Source organism: Pinus tabuliformis, chromosome Q (assembly GCF_031772625.1).
Source record: "Pinus tabuliformis cultivar Carrire ecotype Pingquan chromosome Q, CPIR1, whole genome shotgun sequence".
Lineage (NCBI taxonomy): Eukaryota > Viridiplantae > Streptophyta > Pinopsida > Pinales > Pinaceae > Pinus > Pinus tabuliformis.
Genome location: NC_142296.1, coordinates 1,131,889,262 through 1,131,907,616, shown reverse-complemented (window position 1 = coordinate 1,131,907,616; position 18,355 = coordinate 1,131,889,262). Strand labels below are relative to the sequence as shown.

The 18,355-nt window shown below is 37.1% G+C and overlaps 1 protein-coding gene across 3 annotated transcripts in view; it reads right to left on the bottom strand.

Annotated features, from left to right (window-relative positions):
• Positions 1-17,061: 17,061 nt before the first annotated feature.
• Positions 17,062-18,355, bottom strand: part of LOC149223527 (uncharacterized) — a 363,518-nt gene continuing 362,224 nt past the window's right edge. For all 3 annotated transcript variants that reach the window (XM_089385853.1, XM_089385852.1, XM_089385851.1), the window contains one exon: positions 17,062-17,395. In XM_089385853.1, coding sequence (XP_089241979.1) covers positions 17,170-17,395 — 226 coding nt within the window. In that variant the 3' untranslated portion in view covers positions 17,062-17,169. The remainder of the gene's footprint in view (positions 17,396-18,355) is intronic.

The window sequence follows — 18,355 nt, the reverse complement described above, 5'->3', positions numbered from 1 at the left end:
TTTCTTATTTTATTTAGAGCATTATGTTAGAGGTGCACTTATCGTGTGTATTTATTAAGACCATGAGAATTTAGGCCCATGTGTCTTTATTCCTACTATTTTTTTTTGTAAGATTAGGCTTTTTATATTATTATAAAAAACTTGTACATAGATAAGTATTGCAAGCTATTGGTTTTCCTCCCGGGAAACCAAACTAGTAGGATAAGTTCAAAATTTTATAGTTGCATATCTTATAGGCTATTAGGCCGTCTTTCAAACTATAAAAAGAATTGGAAACTAAACTAAACCAAAAGATAACAATCATGACAATGACAATGCCATCATAGAAACTTTGTTAAAAACATCCGACTCACTTGATTATTACCCTATAGGAGAATCCAATGGGATTAGTGGTTGTGCTTCACTACCATTGTTCGAGGAAGGAAAATCAACATTTTCCAATTTCTTGGAAAGAACAAAAAATTTCTTGTATAGCCTGCCTACATTGTCCATTAGTTCAAAAATGTAGATCATAATTTCTTGATGAGTGTTTGCATGGTTTGTAAGTACCCTTCCCATGAGAGTTTTAATATGCCAATATAGGTTGGCTTGCATGTAGGAGATATAGGGATTTATGATAGAGTTCTGTATTTTAAGTATCCAATTCTTGGTGCCTTGATCAATTTGCATGACAAGAATAAATCTTCTAGCTTGTCTTACTTGGTCTTCAACATCATAAATCACTCTCCAAACTGCTTAAAGGATGACATCCCAATATCTAGGCATGGCAATGCAAGCAACTGCTTGAGCATGTGTTTGGCTTCTAGAGGTGGGAGATGTATTATAGGTTGCAGAGGGGGAAGGATGACCTCTTCTACCTCCTCGTGACCATAGGAGAGTCAACACCTAGCCATGAAATGTGAAGAACAAGGAGGGGGGAAATGAAGGGGAAAAACACAATAAGGGAGGTAGAACTCGAAGCTCGAGATGAAGACAAGAGGACAAATAGGGGAAAAACTAAATGTGGACCAGAAGCATAATCAAAAGAGGTGGTAAGGCAACAAGATGAAAAGAGTTTGAGAAAACCCAACCTTCAACAAACTAGGTAGAGAGTGATTGGTGAGGCACAAGATAAGAAACATGAGAAATAGGATTAAAAGGGGAACTGAAGGATTATATCACCCATATTAATAGACAAAGGGAGGGGAAAAATAACCAAAACGCCACTATCCCGAGACGTAAGAAAAAAATTGAGAACAAGAACTTTACTAACAAAGCACTATTCAAGAGAGAGGCAATTATGACACTGAACTTGAAACTCAACAAATCTCATAGTTCTCCAAAGGTGACGCATATGGTGTTGGTTAGTTTCCAATTGAAGACCACAATGAAGCTTGCATGCACTGGTTCCATTGTAGAATCAACATTGGCTCGTACTCCCTTTAAACCAATGCCTCTTAGAAATAGTCATTATGAAAAACCCCTATAGAGCCCACGAGGGGTGTCCACCTGATATATTGTAAACAATAAGAAGAGCATCTATCAACCCAATGTTATCTTGTTTCTCTCCACCTTGGGATCGAGCTATAAAATTCTCCAACCATCCTGTGTCATAATAGTGGGTTAAGTGCCCAACAACTTCCATGATTATCTTCGAGGTACCTCTGTATATTGAATTTAGGATGGTTCATCCGTCTTGAGATTACCACACGATGAAAATAATGACCTTGATGATCTCCCACAAATTAACCAACTTCCCAATCAAGCCCAATCATACTTTATTACATGTAAAACACCATTTGGGAGTTGTTCTGCCACCCTTTCTTATATGCCCAACACACATTTTAGACAATGGAGGCAACCCCCCATTCAAACATCCACTGTGGGGAGATTTATTCCTACTAAGTTGGAGAAGCAATGCCACCAAATTTAATACTCAATGATAATGCCATAACTAAATAGTCTATATGTTTCCTTCCACACTTCTAGTCTAATTGGAATTAGAAATTGTTATATTTAAGGTTTAAAAATACTTTATTCAGAGAAGCACCATTATTAAGTCTAATACTCTAACAATTTGCCTAGCTAAACAATATATTATCTAACGTTCTTAAGGTATATTTGGAGTGTGAGTTTGTAATACATATGTCTAACTAAAACACCTATATTTAAATCTTAAAGGATAAAAGGTCGATAGGAAGTCTAAATTAAAAGGCATACTAGTGAAAGAAAAATAATTAATGAAGGAAAGACAATGTGAATGGTGTAGGATAAAGAGTATTAACAAGAGAGGCTTGACATCTAAAACCCATCTTAATGTTCCTTGAATCCACATTGGTAAGTTTACTTGAGATTCAATACATATTCATAACCATACACCTTAGGCATATAGTTTATACTTGTACTTGTTTCTATGAATATTTCAACCATAATAGAGTTAGTTTATAACATGGTTGATTTTACCCATTTAAGATTGTTAATCAATCAATTTATACTTTGGTTAATCTACATGTATGGTAGGAGTTCAATTAAGGTACTTGATTTAATGAGGGGAAACCTTTTCTTAAATTAGGTTTGTGCTGACCATATTATATTGTGATAGTTTACATGGACTATAAGACTAACACAATATTTGGTGAATTGTGTGCAAGTGTTCATTCACTTTCAAAGGATTGATTTTAATTAATGTCCATTAACATTTTTGATTTTAGAGCCAAGATCAAAGAGTAGTTCATAACTAGAAGATGAACATGAAATAAAGAATTGAAGTTGATGTTATTGTTGTGGGATCACTAGAGAATTGCTTCCATTTTACAATCCACTAGAGACTCTAAATCTACCTATTGAGGACTTCAATTTATGTTATTGCTTATTTTTAGGTCATATTATAAGTTGATTATCTTACATAATTTGAGCAAACATGAAACAATTAAATTTATTTTTCTTTCTTTTGTATTCCACAAAAAAGTTGCATATTTTTCTATCAAAGATAAAGAGTACATGGAGATATACTCAACTTGTGCACTATTTATCCTTTTATTAAAATGATAACATATAGTAACACTTTCTCAAAATAATTATATTGACAGATATATTTTATTTATGGTCACTATAAACTTTTTAGTAATTAATTCTATTAATTAATTAGTTCATTATGATAAATTAAGAAAAAATATTTCAAAATATACTTTATTAAATCAATCAAAATAAATAAATAAAAATATTTATATTTAATTGTAAATTTATCATCTCCCTTTTTTTGTTTAGCCACATTAATTTTATATCTTTTACCCCTTAATTAAGACCAAATAAACCACCCGTTTTAATTAATTTATTTTATTTAAGATTTAATGTAGAAAAACCTAAAAACACTAATCATCATGTATTTCATATTAAAACCAACCCAATTGAAAAAATTGATCAAACATTTTGGAAGATGTTTCATTGTTCCTAATAATAAACATTTCTCATGTTTTTTTTTTTTTAATTGCTTAAATGGAATTAATGAAGGATATTTTGGCACCTTAACTAACACCAAATAACCACCCCTACCTTCCACTGCCCCTACCCAAGTTATTCAATTGTTGCAAATGTGGACAATCTACTAGGATGTTTTCTGGGTTGTAACTAAAAGGTATCACTTTACAACCCCATTTATCACACAAATTAGCAATCAAAGAGGAAGAGAAAAACAAAAAATTTGAAATTAAATTGTTTATGACTTGGATGGTATCTCTTCAAAAATATTTTAATGTTATCTGAAATTAAGAGTGATCTATTGCAAATCTAAGCTATAACAAGAGGCAACTTTCTCATAATCTTTACTTTCATCTTTAGGAAATTTAAGGTTTTGTTTTCACAAAAGTAAACATTGATTATCACACAAACTAATATCAAAATATATGTAAACCATGCAACAAGGAACCCAAAAATGTATTGTGCAAGTTCAATATTGTATCTTTATATCTCTTCTCTCCTCATCTTTCTCTAATGCATTCTTAAGCAAAATCTTCATGCAATCACTTCCCTCATCTTGGAGTTGCTTTAGACTCTCCCTCTCCCCTTTTGTATATCCTCTTATCATTTTTTAAAGTGAAATCTTAATGCAACTACTTTCCTTGTTATAGAATTACTTTAAACACTTCCTCTTCTCTCTTTTTTTTTTTAAACCAAATTCAATTATTCACAACATAATATTTTATATTTAAGAAAAATATTTGATTTTTTTTCAACTGTGGTTCACGGTCACGGAGTGGCCGCTACATCCACAGACAATAATCTAGGTAGAACCACCCGAAGGGATCTACCCGCTGGCCTAATATGTCGGGCCTTACTCCAAGGATGTCGAGGATATTTGACCTCGTGACCTCCTAATTGGCAAGGTACTTAACAACGAGAACTCGACCAATTGAACTATCTCTTGGGGCTCTTAAACATGATTCTTATATTAACCATCAAAGCAAAAAAAAGCATTCACCAATTTAAAGATTCCTTGCACTTCACAAACTAAACACGTAAGACTTCTACTTATTTCTCTGTTCTCTACAATAATTCACACTAGTGTAATTATGTAATTATACTCATGCGTTAATTGTAGGCAACCAAATTTGCATGTTTACTGTGCTCATTTCATATTAACTAGCTCTTACATTTTTGAGAAGTTATAAGCATGCCACGCTTTATTTTGCCAAGTAATTACTTAACCAAAGGTGATGATACTTTTAAATATGCAAACCTTATTGGATCACTAGTCATTGTGGCAAAACCTAATAAATTGAATAAATTCCAATCGAGTAGATTTAAAGTTCGTTGCAACATTAACTGGTAATCCTACCCTGTGAAAGTAGATTTTAACTGATAATTCCACATTTCTCAGAATTCAAGTGTTACAAGAATCACCCAGTGCTCGTGATTCGGACTCGGCTCGCCCTCGAAAATACCCTACTCAAAACTTTGTGAATCAAACTCGCATTGACCGAGTTTGACTCGCGAGTTAGCGATTATGGATGAGTTCAACAAGTACGTGATTTTTTCCTGCGAATTTTCCTTCTCCAATTTCAATTTTTCCGATTTTTTCTGATTTACAGTTGCCGCTCTAAAAGGTAAACACGACCTTGCGGTTTATTATTTTTCATGGCTCAATCACTAGTGCTCACGATACGCCGAACTCCGGAGAAGGTAAACGTGCGACGTAGTTATTTCGGAGTTCACTATTCAGCGGGTAAACGAACGAGCGATGTATATAAGAGTTGCTGGAGTTTGGAGTGGTCAAATAATATTGGCCATCATTTGTCAACATTCCCAGAAAGTTCGACTGTCGACAAAACACTGAAGTTACCGATTGGAAAGTTTAGTGACCAACGTTGAAACTTCAAGCTTAATACTTGTTGAAGCCTGGTAATATGTATGTAACAGCTACAACAGAGCTCTCCATAGCTCAATAGGCCACAACATGGATATACTACATTGTCATCATGAACTCCAGGTGAATATTGGTCAATAGCATGATTAAACTACATTTTCATCATGAACTCTACTCCTATGATGAGTTAAATATTTCCAAACTCCAGGGTCGCATCACCGATATGTTCAAGAGAAATCCCATCTGTAATTTTTTACTGATTACACAATGCCTGACTTTTTTGCCACAGTCCTGAATCAAACTTACCTACTCTACTACATATTTTTTCATTTTGATGATGTGGGATACATTATGGTGCTCCTTCGATGGATCACTTCTTGTCGACTTCAACTCATTATCCAGGAGGACGATCTAGAAACTCCCTTATAGTACCTTGGAGCTTGCATACCTCAATGGTAAGCACTTTTCATTCGATGATAGGTTTACATCATTGGCCTTCGATCGAATGATTCTATGGGTCCGTGACTTCAGCTTCATTATTCGCTCGTGGATTGTGTTTTTGTACCTTGAGAGCCATTATAATTATTGGTGATTTCTCATGTCTATTGACGGTTTACATCATTGACCAGTAATCAGGTGGTTTTCTGTCATGTTCAACTTCGACACATTTATTCACATGGTAGAATTCATACATTGATCAGATCGAGACAAAGATGAAGACCCTGGATTTCATCTGACAAATCCAGGTTGCATGGAGTTATGAGTTAATCATGATTGTACACATGTTTCGCTCTATATGGATGGTTGTGACGATACCATGGATCCATATATATGATCCTCTCTATTCATATGGTTTAGTCCATGTCATGGATCCATACACATGATCCCTTATGTTCGGATGTTTGTGTCCATGTTGTGGATTTGTCTATTGTTAGATGCCCATTCAGAGTTGTATCATTAGGCATATTTATATGAGATATGTCAGCTATGTATATCGTATCATGCTTGATTTGCAGGCCTCCTAGTGATTTTTTTCTGGGTACTTGACTTGTAAAGCATTTCACCCATCACTTCTTGTTCTGCCTTCATGCTTTAGGGGGCATCTGTTACATAGTATTTTTTCACACTTCCCATCCCATATCCTGAAGCGTCAAAATGATGAAAACTTTCAAAGTGAGCTCTCCATGAAACACATACATAAACATCCCTGAAGAATAGAACAAGAGTTGCCCTAAGAAAATTCTTGAGAAATTTGCCTAAAACCCTTGTTTAGTGAATGCATTGAATTTCTCTGCACATTGTTGTGAAAAAGTACTGTCATCTTGTAAATCTGCCTTAAGCATTGAGTATGCTATGCTGTTCATGGAGGTAGTTGTGCTTGAAACGAGCTAGCAATCTTATAAATGAGATGTGATGAATGGGAGTAATGGAAAGAATCGATTTGTGCTTTCATAGTAGAAGATTTAGTTTTGGAGAAAGCTCTTAGACCTCTTAGACCTGGTTGGATTTTGAAAGTCGTTTTCATAGAAAATTTGATTGTGTGTTTTTATTTATAATTTACACTGTAATATCTGTTATGTTTTCTTCAGTAATATATCCTATAGAATTTCTTGAATGAGAAAATTTGTCTCTGAGATTAATTACGAGTCAAAATGAATGGTAGGTAAAAATCAAAATTAGATTTGTTATCGTTATAACTTATAACAAGTTTTCAAATTCGTTTTTGGTATTGTGGGGTTTACCCAATTAGGCTTTTGAAAATCCTATACATACAAAACACAAAATTTTGATATAAAATATATGTTAAATGGTTGTGCTGTTGTTGTGAGTCTAGTCATGATTATTATTATTTTTGAAAGCCAACGTTAATATTCGCTGGAACAGCGAACGTTAAAATTTAATAGGCAATATGATAATTTTAATTTTAATAGTTCAAATATATATGTTATTTTTAATTTTTAATTTTTAATTTTTATAGTCTTTTACTGTTTTACAAGAGCCAAATTAAACAAAAGACAGGACTCCAAACTTTGACGAGAACCACAATTTAAACACAAGTCCAAAACAACAACAACGTCGAGGGAGGACTTTACTTGGGCTTATTGTGACAAGATTCCCAGAGACCCCAGGCTCCATTGTAAATTTTGGAAATTAAAATGCAGTAGAGGCATTTATAGATTCAAGTACCACCTTGCACAGATACCCGACCATACTAATTTTAGGTATGTTCTATGCTAGAGAAATTTATTTAGATTTCTTTTCCACATTAGCAATCACATCAACATAAAGTAAACTGCAGATAGAACATAAATATAAGTTGCAGAAGACAAGCCGAGACAAGAGGACACAAGATGTGGCGCTAGCCAGGGACAAACCCCACAATGTGGGGAAACCCTTGATCAATTCTTCTTTTATGTTCTTCAAAGTTCAGCAGAGAAAAAAAGAGAGAGTACATTTACAATACAAGTCAACACTTTGACTTTTGATATCTGCATGAGATCAGTTGAAGACATATAGCTTCAACTGATTCTCTAAGGTGACTCCTTCACCTATCATAGTGCTGCCTCTCGTTCATTTACAACACATAGCCATGTGGCACCATGCTATACAGTCACATGTGTTGAACATTGATAACTGAGCTGCTCTCATCTTCATGTTGCTCATCATGCTGCATCTTCCATGGTCTTATTCATCTTTAAGCTGCCCATGCCCATGCTCATATCATCATGCTGCTCATGATATCATTATGTTGCCCATGATCTCATATCATCATGCTTTACTATGCTGCCCATACATCACGCTGCTCATGATATCATTATGCTGCCCATACATCATGCTTTAGTTCATATACATATCAGCCTTAGGTGCTTGCTATGGCTTGCAGCGTAGCAAGGCAGCTAGGCTATAGTTCCAAAATCACATGTTGTCATCAGCTTGCACACAGTCCTATCATGCCCAAATAGTCCTTGAATATGTCACATTGTCACCTACAACAATGTGACATTATGACACTTGTTTAGATGACTGTAATATGTCTCTTTGCCGCTCTTAGATATCTCCATTGACCTGCTTGGACAACGTATATGTTCCCCCATATGATTGAGTTTAGGGTTGTTGACATCATCTTGAATAACGTATAAGTGACTGTGTTTAGGTCTCCATGAACAACGTATAAATCCCAGTGTATAAAGTCTCCATGGACAACGTATAAATCCCAACATATAAGGTCTCCATGGACTATGTATATGTGCCTCCTTTGCTGCGTAAAACCTTTGTTGGTTGTGGCCTAGGGCACCCTTAAATGCGGTAGTTAGGTCTCTCCTTTAGGACTGCGTATGAAGCCTTCTAGGACAACGGATTAGGGCATTCAATCTGTGTCTTGACTCTTTCCTTTACTGCGGCAAGATCTCACTCAACTGCAGCTAGGATCCTCTTCTTCATGACTGTAATTTAGGGCTCCATACCTAGACTGCGGTTCCTTTTCATGACTGCATATAACTGCATCTAGGGCATCACTTAACTGTTTCCATTGATAATGGATTAGGGCATCGTACTGTAGCTAGGGCATCATACTCTTTAGGATCTCTCCTTCTCCAAAAACCCAAGACGTGGAGAGGAGATCCCCTAAAGAGTGTATGTTCAAATGAATTCAAGTCCTTGCCAATTTATACTAAAACGTAGATGATGAATAGACACGACTATTGGGCTTTTGAGCCTACTCAAGTTGCTGGTAGGCTTGATAATAATTCCATAATCAAAATTAATTCATATCTCCATAAATACTCATCGGAATTGGATGATCTTTAGATCAATCCTACACCTCTCGATCAGAGGGATCCAATAAAAATATCAGTTGCCATAAATAAGCTGACCCACATGGAGTTTGGCCCTAGTTTCCAATTTTAACACTCCCTCTCAACTAGGGAGAACTCCATCTGTTGATCCATATGTTCGACTGTACTGTCTTTGCCATCAATGCCCTGCACTGCTCTGCTTTGTAGGCTTTGCTCAGCTTTGCTGGCTCTGCTCTGCTCTACTTAGCTCTGCTAAACCACGAAGAAGAAGAATTGATCGAGAATGTCTCATACCATTCTCCACTAACCCGAAGTCAGTCTCAGAGTGCGTACCACTGGTCCTATACCAGTCTCAACTGACCCAAAGTCAACGTCATAGTGGGTACCACTCCTACCACTGGTCCTAGACTAGTATCATCAGTCTTAGAGTGGGTACCACTGGTCCCAAACCAGTCTCAACCAATCCGAAGTCAGCGTCATAGTATGTACCACTCTTACTGGTCCCAGACCAGTCCTCCACTGACCCGAAGTCGGTCTCAGAGTATGTACCACTAGTCCCAGACCAGTCTCAACCGACCCGAAGTCAGCATCATGGTAGGTACAACTCCTACAGCTAGTCCCAGACTAGTATCATTGATCCCAGATCAATGAAGGTCACGAGGATGTATCATACCATCCTCCACTGACTCAAAGTCAGTCTCAGAGTGTGTACCACTGGTCCTATACCAGTCCTTAACCGACTCGAAGTTAGTGTCATAATGGGTACAACTCCTACCACTGGTCCTAGACCAGTATCATTGATCCCGGATCAATGAAGGTCATCCTATCATAGGGAGTATGATAGATACAACGATGCATCTATCGATACTACTATGGTCCCTATCCTCATTTCCCTACTCATTGATCAGATGAGAGGTACTTCCCATGAGTCCCAGACTGCATGGGTAGGATGCCTCAATAGGAGAACTTAATCAATCCTGTCCTCACAAGAGAACTTATCATCTTGCTACACAATCGCCATGGAGAACACATCATCCAGGTCTCACAGGAGAGCTAATCATCCTTCTACACAATCGTCACGGAGAACACATCATCCAGACCTCACAGGAGAGCTAATCATCCTGCTACATAACGTCACGGAGAACACATCATCCAGACCTCACAGGAGAGCTAATCATCCTGCTACATAATCGTCACAGAGAACACATCATCCAAACCTCACAGGAGAGCTAATCATCCTGTTACATAGTCGTCACGGAGAACACATCATCTAGAACTCACAGGAGAACTAATCATCCTGCTACATAATCGTCACGGAGAACACATCATCCAGGCCTCACAGGAGAACTAATCATCCTGCTACATAATCGTCATGGAGAACACATCATCTAGACCTCACAGGAGAATTAATCATCCTGCTACATAGTCATCATGGAGAACACATCATCCAGACCTCACAGGAGAATTAATCATCCTGCTACATAGTGGTATCCAAACAACTCACCGAAGAGCTTTTGTAACCAGACTGCCTCTCAGGTAGTCATGCTAGCAGCAATATACTCTGCCTCGATGGTTCTCAAAGCCACCGACTTCTGCTTCCTGCTCATCCAAGATATCGAAGCAGATCCCAAGGAGAACCAGCACTAAGAAGTGCTTTAGTGATCCTCCACACTGCCTGCCCACTCAGCATTTGAAAGGCAATGTATCTCAATCCATGAGAGATTGTGCCCTGAAGATATATCAGAATATTCTAGGCACCAATCCAGTGAAGCTCAACCAAATATGAGCTCACCATACTAACTGCAAAACATATGTTCGGATGGAGGTTCACCAAGAACATCAACACGAATGAGTTTATGAAACTCACAGCCATTTCCCAAATCTTGTCCGACATCACTACCATATAACTTTTGAAAGTTAAGATCCTCGAGGTAGTCACAGGCTTGCAGTTTATCTTTCCACATTTGGAATCCAACTCCCTCTGTCTTCTACAAATGAGAGGGCCTGCACCTGTCAGACATAGGTTCCAGTATGAGAGGTCTGTCATCCACAACCTTCGGATGGTTTGGATCGATTTCACTCCTAGTGAATCTCAGCTTCATTAGATAGCTGTTGATCCTCTCATACTATGCCCGGGGTGTTTTGCTTCAAGCCATAGAGGGCTTTCTACCACATGCATACGTGAGATTCCCGATCATGAATCTCAAACTCCTCGGGTTGTTCCAAACCTGTGGACCTGTGGCATGAGGGGAATGGTCCCCTTATAAGATTTTCCTTCGGTACATCTCAGACATGTACCTTCATGCTCTTTTTGAATTCAGGCATCCCTGTCACCATTTGACTCACAAACCTCCGATGCTGTGTCAATGGACATGGTCCCTAATGGACTTCCTGCAACTTGATACAACCCTGAACTCAAAAACATCTTTGAAAAATCTATTTTCAAACACATACCTTTCCATTGATGAGTGCCACCCTGAACCTTTGACTTCCATTGCTGAAATGGACACCAAGTTCTTCTTGCGATCAGGTACATAAAAGTGTTTTTGTAAATGAATCGAGTTACCCTCATTCAAGTTAGGGGTAACATTCCCTACACTCTTTTTGGGATAGGTGGTATTGGCTCCAAGTATAATCCCATGATTATCTATCCGATGAAGCGCCTGGGGTTCCTTGCTTTGAAGAGTCGACCATTTCTCCTTGAAGAACTGTATTACCTGTCATTCCCTTGACCTTGGAATGATTTGTTTGTCTTCATCAAGAGAAGTGTCTCTGCCATTCGACACTTTGCATAATAGCCGAACTTATTGTAACCAAGGCATCTGTCTTTCCTTCCACCCTTAGATTCGAACTTCCATGAAGTGATCTTTAGGTAGGCCATCAGAACCTTCTGCTGCGCCATTCTAATAATATTCTCTGCTTCGACTTCACCCTGGGTGAATTATGAGGAACCCATTGATCCTTTCATCTTGTCCCCACTGTCTTCGGTGATTGCTCTTTCACTCTTGCTTGGGCATTGTCTTCACCTCAACTCTGATACCATGTTAATTTTAGGTATGTTCTATGCTAGAGCAATTTATTTAGATTTCTTTTCCACATTAGCAATCACATCAGCATAAAGTAAACTGCAGATAGAACATAAATATAAATTGCAGAAGACAAGCCAAGACAAGAGGACACAAAATGTGGCACTAGACAGGGATAAAACCCACAATGTGGGGAAACCCTTGATCAATTCTTCTTTTATGTTCTTCAAAGTTCAGTAGAGAAAGAGAGAGAGAGAGAGAGAGATAGTACATTTACAACAGAAGTCAACACTTTGACTTTTGATATCTGCATGAGATCAATTGAAGACATATAGCTTCAACTGATTCTCTAAGGTGACTACTTCACCTATCATAGTGCTGCCTCTCATTCATTTGCAACACATAACCATGTGACACCATGCTGTACTGTCACATGTGTTGAACATTGATGACTGAGTTGCTCTCATCTTCATGCTGCTCATCATGCTGCATCTTCCATGGTCTTATTCATCTTCAAGCTGCCCATGCCCATGCTCATATCATCATGCTGCTCATAATGCTTCCCATACATCATGTTGCCCATGATATCATTACGCTGCCCATGATCTCATATCATCATGCTTCATTATGCTGTCCATACATCATGCTTTAGTTCATATACATATCAACCTTAGTTGCTTGCTATGGCTTGCAACCTAGCAAGGTAGCTAGGCTATAGTTCCAGAATCACACGTTGTCATCAGCTTGCACACAGTCCTATCATGCCCAAATAGTCCTTGAATATGTCACACTGTCACCTATAGCAATGTGACATTATGACACCTGTTTAGATGACTGCAATAAGTCTCTTTGATGCTCTTAGATATCTCCATTGACTGTGAATTAGGTGTCTCCATTGACCTGCTTGGACAACGTATATGTTCCTCCATATGACTGTGTTTAGCGCTGTTGACATCATCTTGAACAACGTATAAGTGACTACATTTAGGTCTCCATGAACAACGTATAAATCCCAGTATATAAGGTCTCCATGGATAGCGTATAAATCCCAACGTATAAGGTCTCCACGGACTGTGTATATGTGCCTCTTTTGCTGCATAAAACCTTTGTTGGTTGTGGCCTAGGGCACCCTTAAATGCAGTGGTTAGGTCTCTCCTTTAGGACTGCGTATGAAGCCTTCTAGGACAACGGATTAGGGCAGTCAATCTGTGTCTTGAATCTTTCCTTTAATGCGGCAAGATCTCACTCAACTGCGGCTAGGATCCTCTTCTTCATGACTATAATTTAGGGCTCCATACCTTGACTGTAGTTCCTTTTCATGACTGCGTATAACTGCATCTAGGGCATCACTTCGTTGTTTCCATTGCTAACGGATTAGGGCATCGTACTATAGCTATGGCATCATACTCTTTAGTATCTCTCCTTCTCCAAAAACCCAAGACGTGGAGAGGAGATCACCTAAAGAGTGTATGTTCAAATGAGTACAAGTCCTTGCCAATTTACACTAAAACGTAGATGATGAATAGACACGACTATTGGGCTTCTGAGCCTACTCAAGTCGTTGGTCTGCTTGATAATAATTCCATAATCAAAATTAATTCATATCTCCATAAATACTTATTGGAATCGTATGATATTTAGATCAATCCTATAGCTCTTGATGAGAGGGATCCAATAAAAATATCAGCTGCCATAAATAAGTTGACCCACATGGAGTTTGGCCCTAGTTGCCAATTTTAACATAGGTCTTTGCGACAAGGTTGACGAAAATGTCAAACACTAAGCAACCATGGCCCTTGATATGTTGAGTTAGCATAATGCTAAGAAAGAAAAACAAAATAAAGAAATAGGACCTCTTGGAGTTCACCAATTTTCTTCCAATACCCCCTTGTCAACTCCCTTTGTTGAATCCTCAATGTCGTTCCCAAGTTTCCCACACATGCCTCCAAGTCCAAGTTAAAATCAAGGCCAAATGAATCCTCCTGCATTCAACACTAGAGGTGGAAACATAAACACTTTTTTTTCTCCTTGCACAAAGCCCGGTTCCCAACCTACATTGGATGCCATTGGTTGGAAAAAAATATCCATAGTTAGGCAAGGAAGGCCATTGCTAACTTTTAGTACTATTCTGACATACCTTTCCACTGTGCCATAAGTCCTTATTGGCAAGCTATGATTGATGCAATTGCTGTTGCAGGTCCAAGGTTCAAAGCCCCTTCATCAAAAAACCTTAAGACAAATTTGTTGTTAGAGTGTTGAAGATGTCATGCTTGTGCTATTTGAGTTTCGTTCATCATGGGTAGAAGCATGGTGCACCATCATGAGTGAAGGATGGACAGATCAAAGGAATAGAACTTTAATAATTTTCCTTGTATCTTGTCTAGCAAGCACAATGTTTCTCAAATAAGTGGATGCATCAGACATGGTTAAGATTGCCCAACTTATTTGTGAAATGATGGAGGAAGTCGTTCAAGAAATGGGAGAAGAACATGTTGTACAAATTGTCACCGACAATGCAACTAATTATATGGTAGGGTAGACTTTTTGAGATTAGGCACCCCACTATTTTTTGGACCTCTTGTACAACCCATTGCATAGATTTAATGCTTGAGGACATTAGTAAACTTCATTGGATACATGAGGCTGCAGAAAAGGAAAAATCCATAACCAAATACCTATACAACCACACTATTGTCCTAAACACAGTAAAAAAATACAATGAAGGTAAGGAAATTGTTTAACCTGCAGTCACTAGATTTGCAACAAATTTCATATCTTTGCAATTTATGGTTGAACAAAAGATAAATCTGAAGAGGATGTTCTTCAAACCTAAGTGGATGGCATTTAAAGATTCCAAGGCCCTTGAAGGCATTGAAATTGTTTCACTTCTGTTTAATGACGGTTTCTGGAAAGATGCCGAAGAGATTATTGCTATGACGAAGTCCCTTGTTAGAGTACTCAAGTACTTCAAGTGTTTTAACTTTTTCATTTTAAAAATTTCATTTCAAGCTTCTTTTTATTTTCAATGTTTCACATTTCTTTAAATTTGAAAGCTCGAACTTTCAAGATGGTTGATGGTGAAAAACCTGCTATGGGTTACATTTATGGGTTGATGAATCTCGCAAAGGAGGGCATCAAATGAAGAGATGGGGATGAGGAGGCAAAGTATATGCCTTTTTGGGACATTATTGACGCACATTAGGATAGGCAATTGCATTCCCCCTTACATGCTATTGGGTACTTCTTAAACCCACAATATTTTTATGATAAGAGCAAATTTAATGAGGATGTGGAGGTTGGCAGAGGACTTATGACATGCATTGAAAGGTGCTTCCCTAATCTAGAATTTCAAAGTCGTGCCTTTGCCTAGCTACAAGATTATAGGGCACTAGCTAAATTATCTGCCTATACCAGTGCTATACGAGAAAGGTCTAAGATGTTGCCAAGTACTCTTTGAGGTTTGAAAGCTTCATCAATTCATTAAATTTGTTTAAACTTTATTTTGTATGTTAAATGTTTTATTAAATTTTGTTGTCTTTTAAAGTTTTTACTATTTGGTATTTACTATTTACTATTTAGTACTTCTACTCATGAACCCTTGTCACTTGCTAGGTCTTTGGTGGCAAAACTTTGGTAGTGATATGCTAGATTTGAAGAGATTCACCATTCGACTCTTAAACCAAGCATGCAGTGCTTCAGGTTGTGAGCACAACTGGAGCATGTTTGAGAAAATACATTCCAAGAAGTGCAACTGATTGACACAAAAGCGCTTAAATGACCTTGTATTTGTCCATTGCTATCTACGACTTCGCAACAAGAAAATACTAGGCGAGAGCTTTTGAAGTTTTCATAATCTGATTTGCACTTTAAAGTTAAAACTTTAATTTACATTTCAATGTCTCATGATAATGATAGGTTTGGATCATTCACCAATCGACCTTGACGAGATAGATCTGCAAACTACAAATACATCAGATTGGGTCCAATTAGAGGAACCTCCTCTTTTAAGTCTACATGACTTGGAGAACTTAGAGAGTCAAGCCAACAAAGGAGTGGGAGGAATCGCTTCTACTTTCACTCTTGGAGTCTTAGACTCTTAGCTATTGATTTTTTACTGATTTGCTTCGTAGTATTTTGTAAACTTTTAGAAGCAGATGCTTCTGGTTCTTTGTAGTCACTATTTAGGAGTCAAGACTCAATACTTTGGATCATAACATATATGAGATATTTATTCATTCATGATATTTTGGACATCTATTGATATTATGCATTGTTTAGACATGACTTTATTGAATATCAATGAAAAACGTTTTTTTTTTTTTTTTAATTCAATGTGTGTAAATATTTATTTATTGAATTCACCAATTTTTTCCCGATCCGATTCAAACTCTTCACTCTTTTGCCTCGCCGATTTATTGCCTATTCCGAGTCTGATAACATATTACATTATGAAAAATAAAACAATACAGAACTATTCACGAGTTTGAACTACATATCTCATAACATCATTCAATGAACTTAAGTGTCTCATGTACGAGGCACCTGGAAAAATATATTTGTAGAGCAAGAAATAATACATCAACGAGATGACTTCCATGTAGGCTGCCCAAATAACTTCAAGGCACATATCTTGAAAAATCGGTAGATATTGCCTCATGAATTGGGCATTACAAGCCAAGGAAAGTATGGCTGCACTTGGATATTAAACACAACTGCCGTACTCTGTTTTCCAAATCATAACCTATCCTAAACCATTAATACATGCTTGATTCTAAGAAGTAAAATGAAGCTGCGTCCACCTATGTTTATGCATTTCAATTCACACCCTCCAACTACAAAAGCAAGTGCCCACAAGTATATAAACCCAAGAATAGAAGATTCTGACCTTGAAAGAATATCATACCTCTATAAAATCTCTTGTAAGATATTGTCTATTATTTATTTTTGATTGCAGTTATTTTAATCTCAAGATGAATAAAAGCTACAATATGGATGCAAATGCCATATCTCAAGTCCTTTCAGGATTATCAAATGTACATGAAGATTTCCAGCGTTCTGATCTTTTCTTAATATCTCTAAACAAGAATACAATACAAATAAATAGTACCAACAATAACAATGGAGGAGAGAAGAAATGATAAGTGACTGTTGAGTTGGGACTCCCAACAAAAGGATACTCCAAAACCGTTGCTTGTAAACTCAGTGAACCAAACTTGTTTCTGGATCTTTTCCACCTGCCAATTTGCCAGCAAAATAAATAGGCGAAAGGAACATCACTACAACCTATATTTTAACTCATCAAAACCAACGAGCAGTAATATAAAAAAATTATATGCAATAAACTTATATTTTCTGCACTAGTCCTTGCCGTTCTATGCTGGGGGTTTGTTATTTTTGCAGTGTTCGCTAGGAGCATCATCAACACGAAATATTGAAAAAGATATTAGCATGGACATAATGTCATTCATAATTTGGTGTAGATATTCTGTAGCATGGTCTTATTGTGATAATTTTGTGATTGTGAAATACTTATTTGAATTCTGGACCTCTTTCGTCATTATCAAATGAATCACTTCCTTGTCGTTATTGGTAGATATGCTTATCTATGCAACAACTAGAAGGTTATGCTGTTGATTTGATAGTCACAATGATTTTAAACAAACATTTTATTATTATAACCAAAGAGTTGAATATAAGCACTAAAATTTCTCAAAACAGAAATCTGTAAAATCAGTCAATGTTTATGGTTCAAGATACAAAAGGCCTATCAGGAAATATTAACGGTAACCCAATCTAAATGTTACCTCCCAGACCTGCATTCCAAATGTAATAAAGTTTCTTGACCAAGTGCAACCCCATGGAAACTTTAGATAGGTTGTCCATTGTTACCAAACTACTCTTCCTTTCTCTTTATGCCAATTCTCTTTTGGTACAAAGGGGAGACCTTAAAAACTTTTGTTTGCCCCAACTTATGAAAAAGTCTGCACCATTTTGTTGACATTGAAAAGAAAATCTATGGATAAACAGTTTTAATCAATATAGGATACATGAGTGGAAACAGGGGTGTCCAGAAACCACCTCTAATTGATATTTATTAGAATATTCCTATTTAGTATTTAATACTCATTCTTTTAGCTGTTGCTATTTTTTATTCGTTTAAGCAGTTTCTTAGATGAAACTGAGTGTTTCCATAT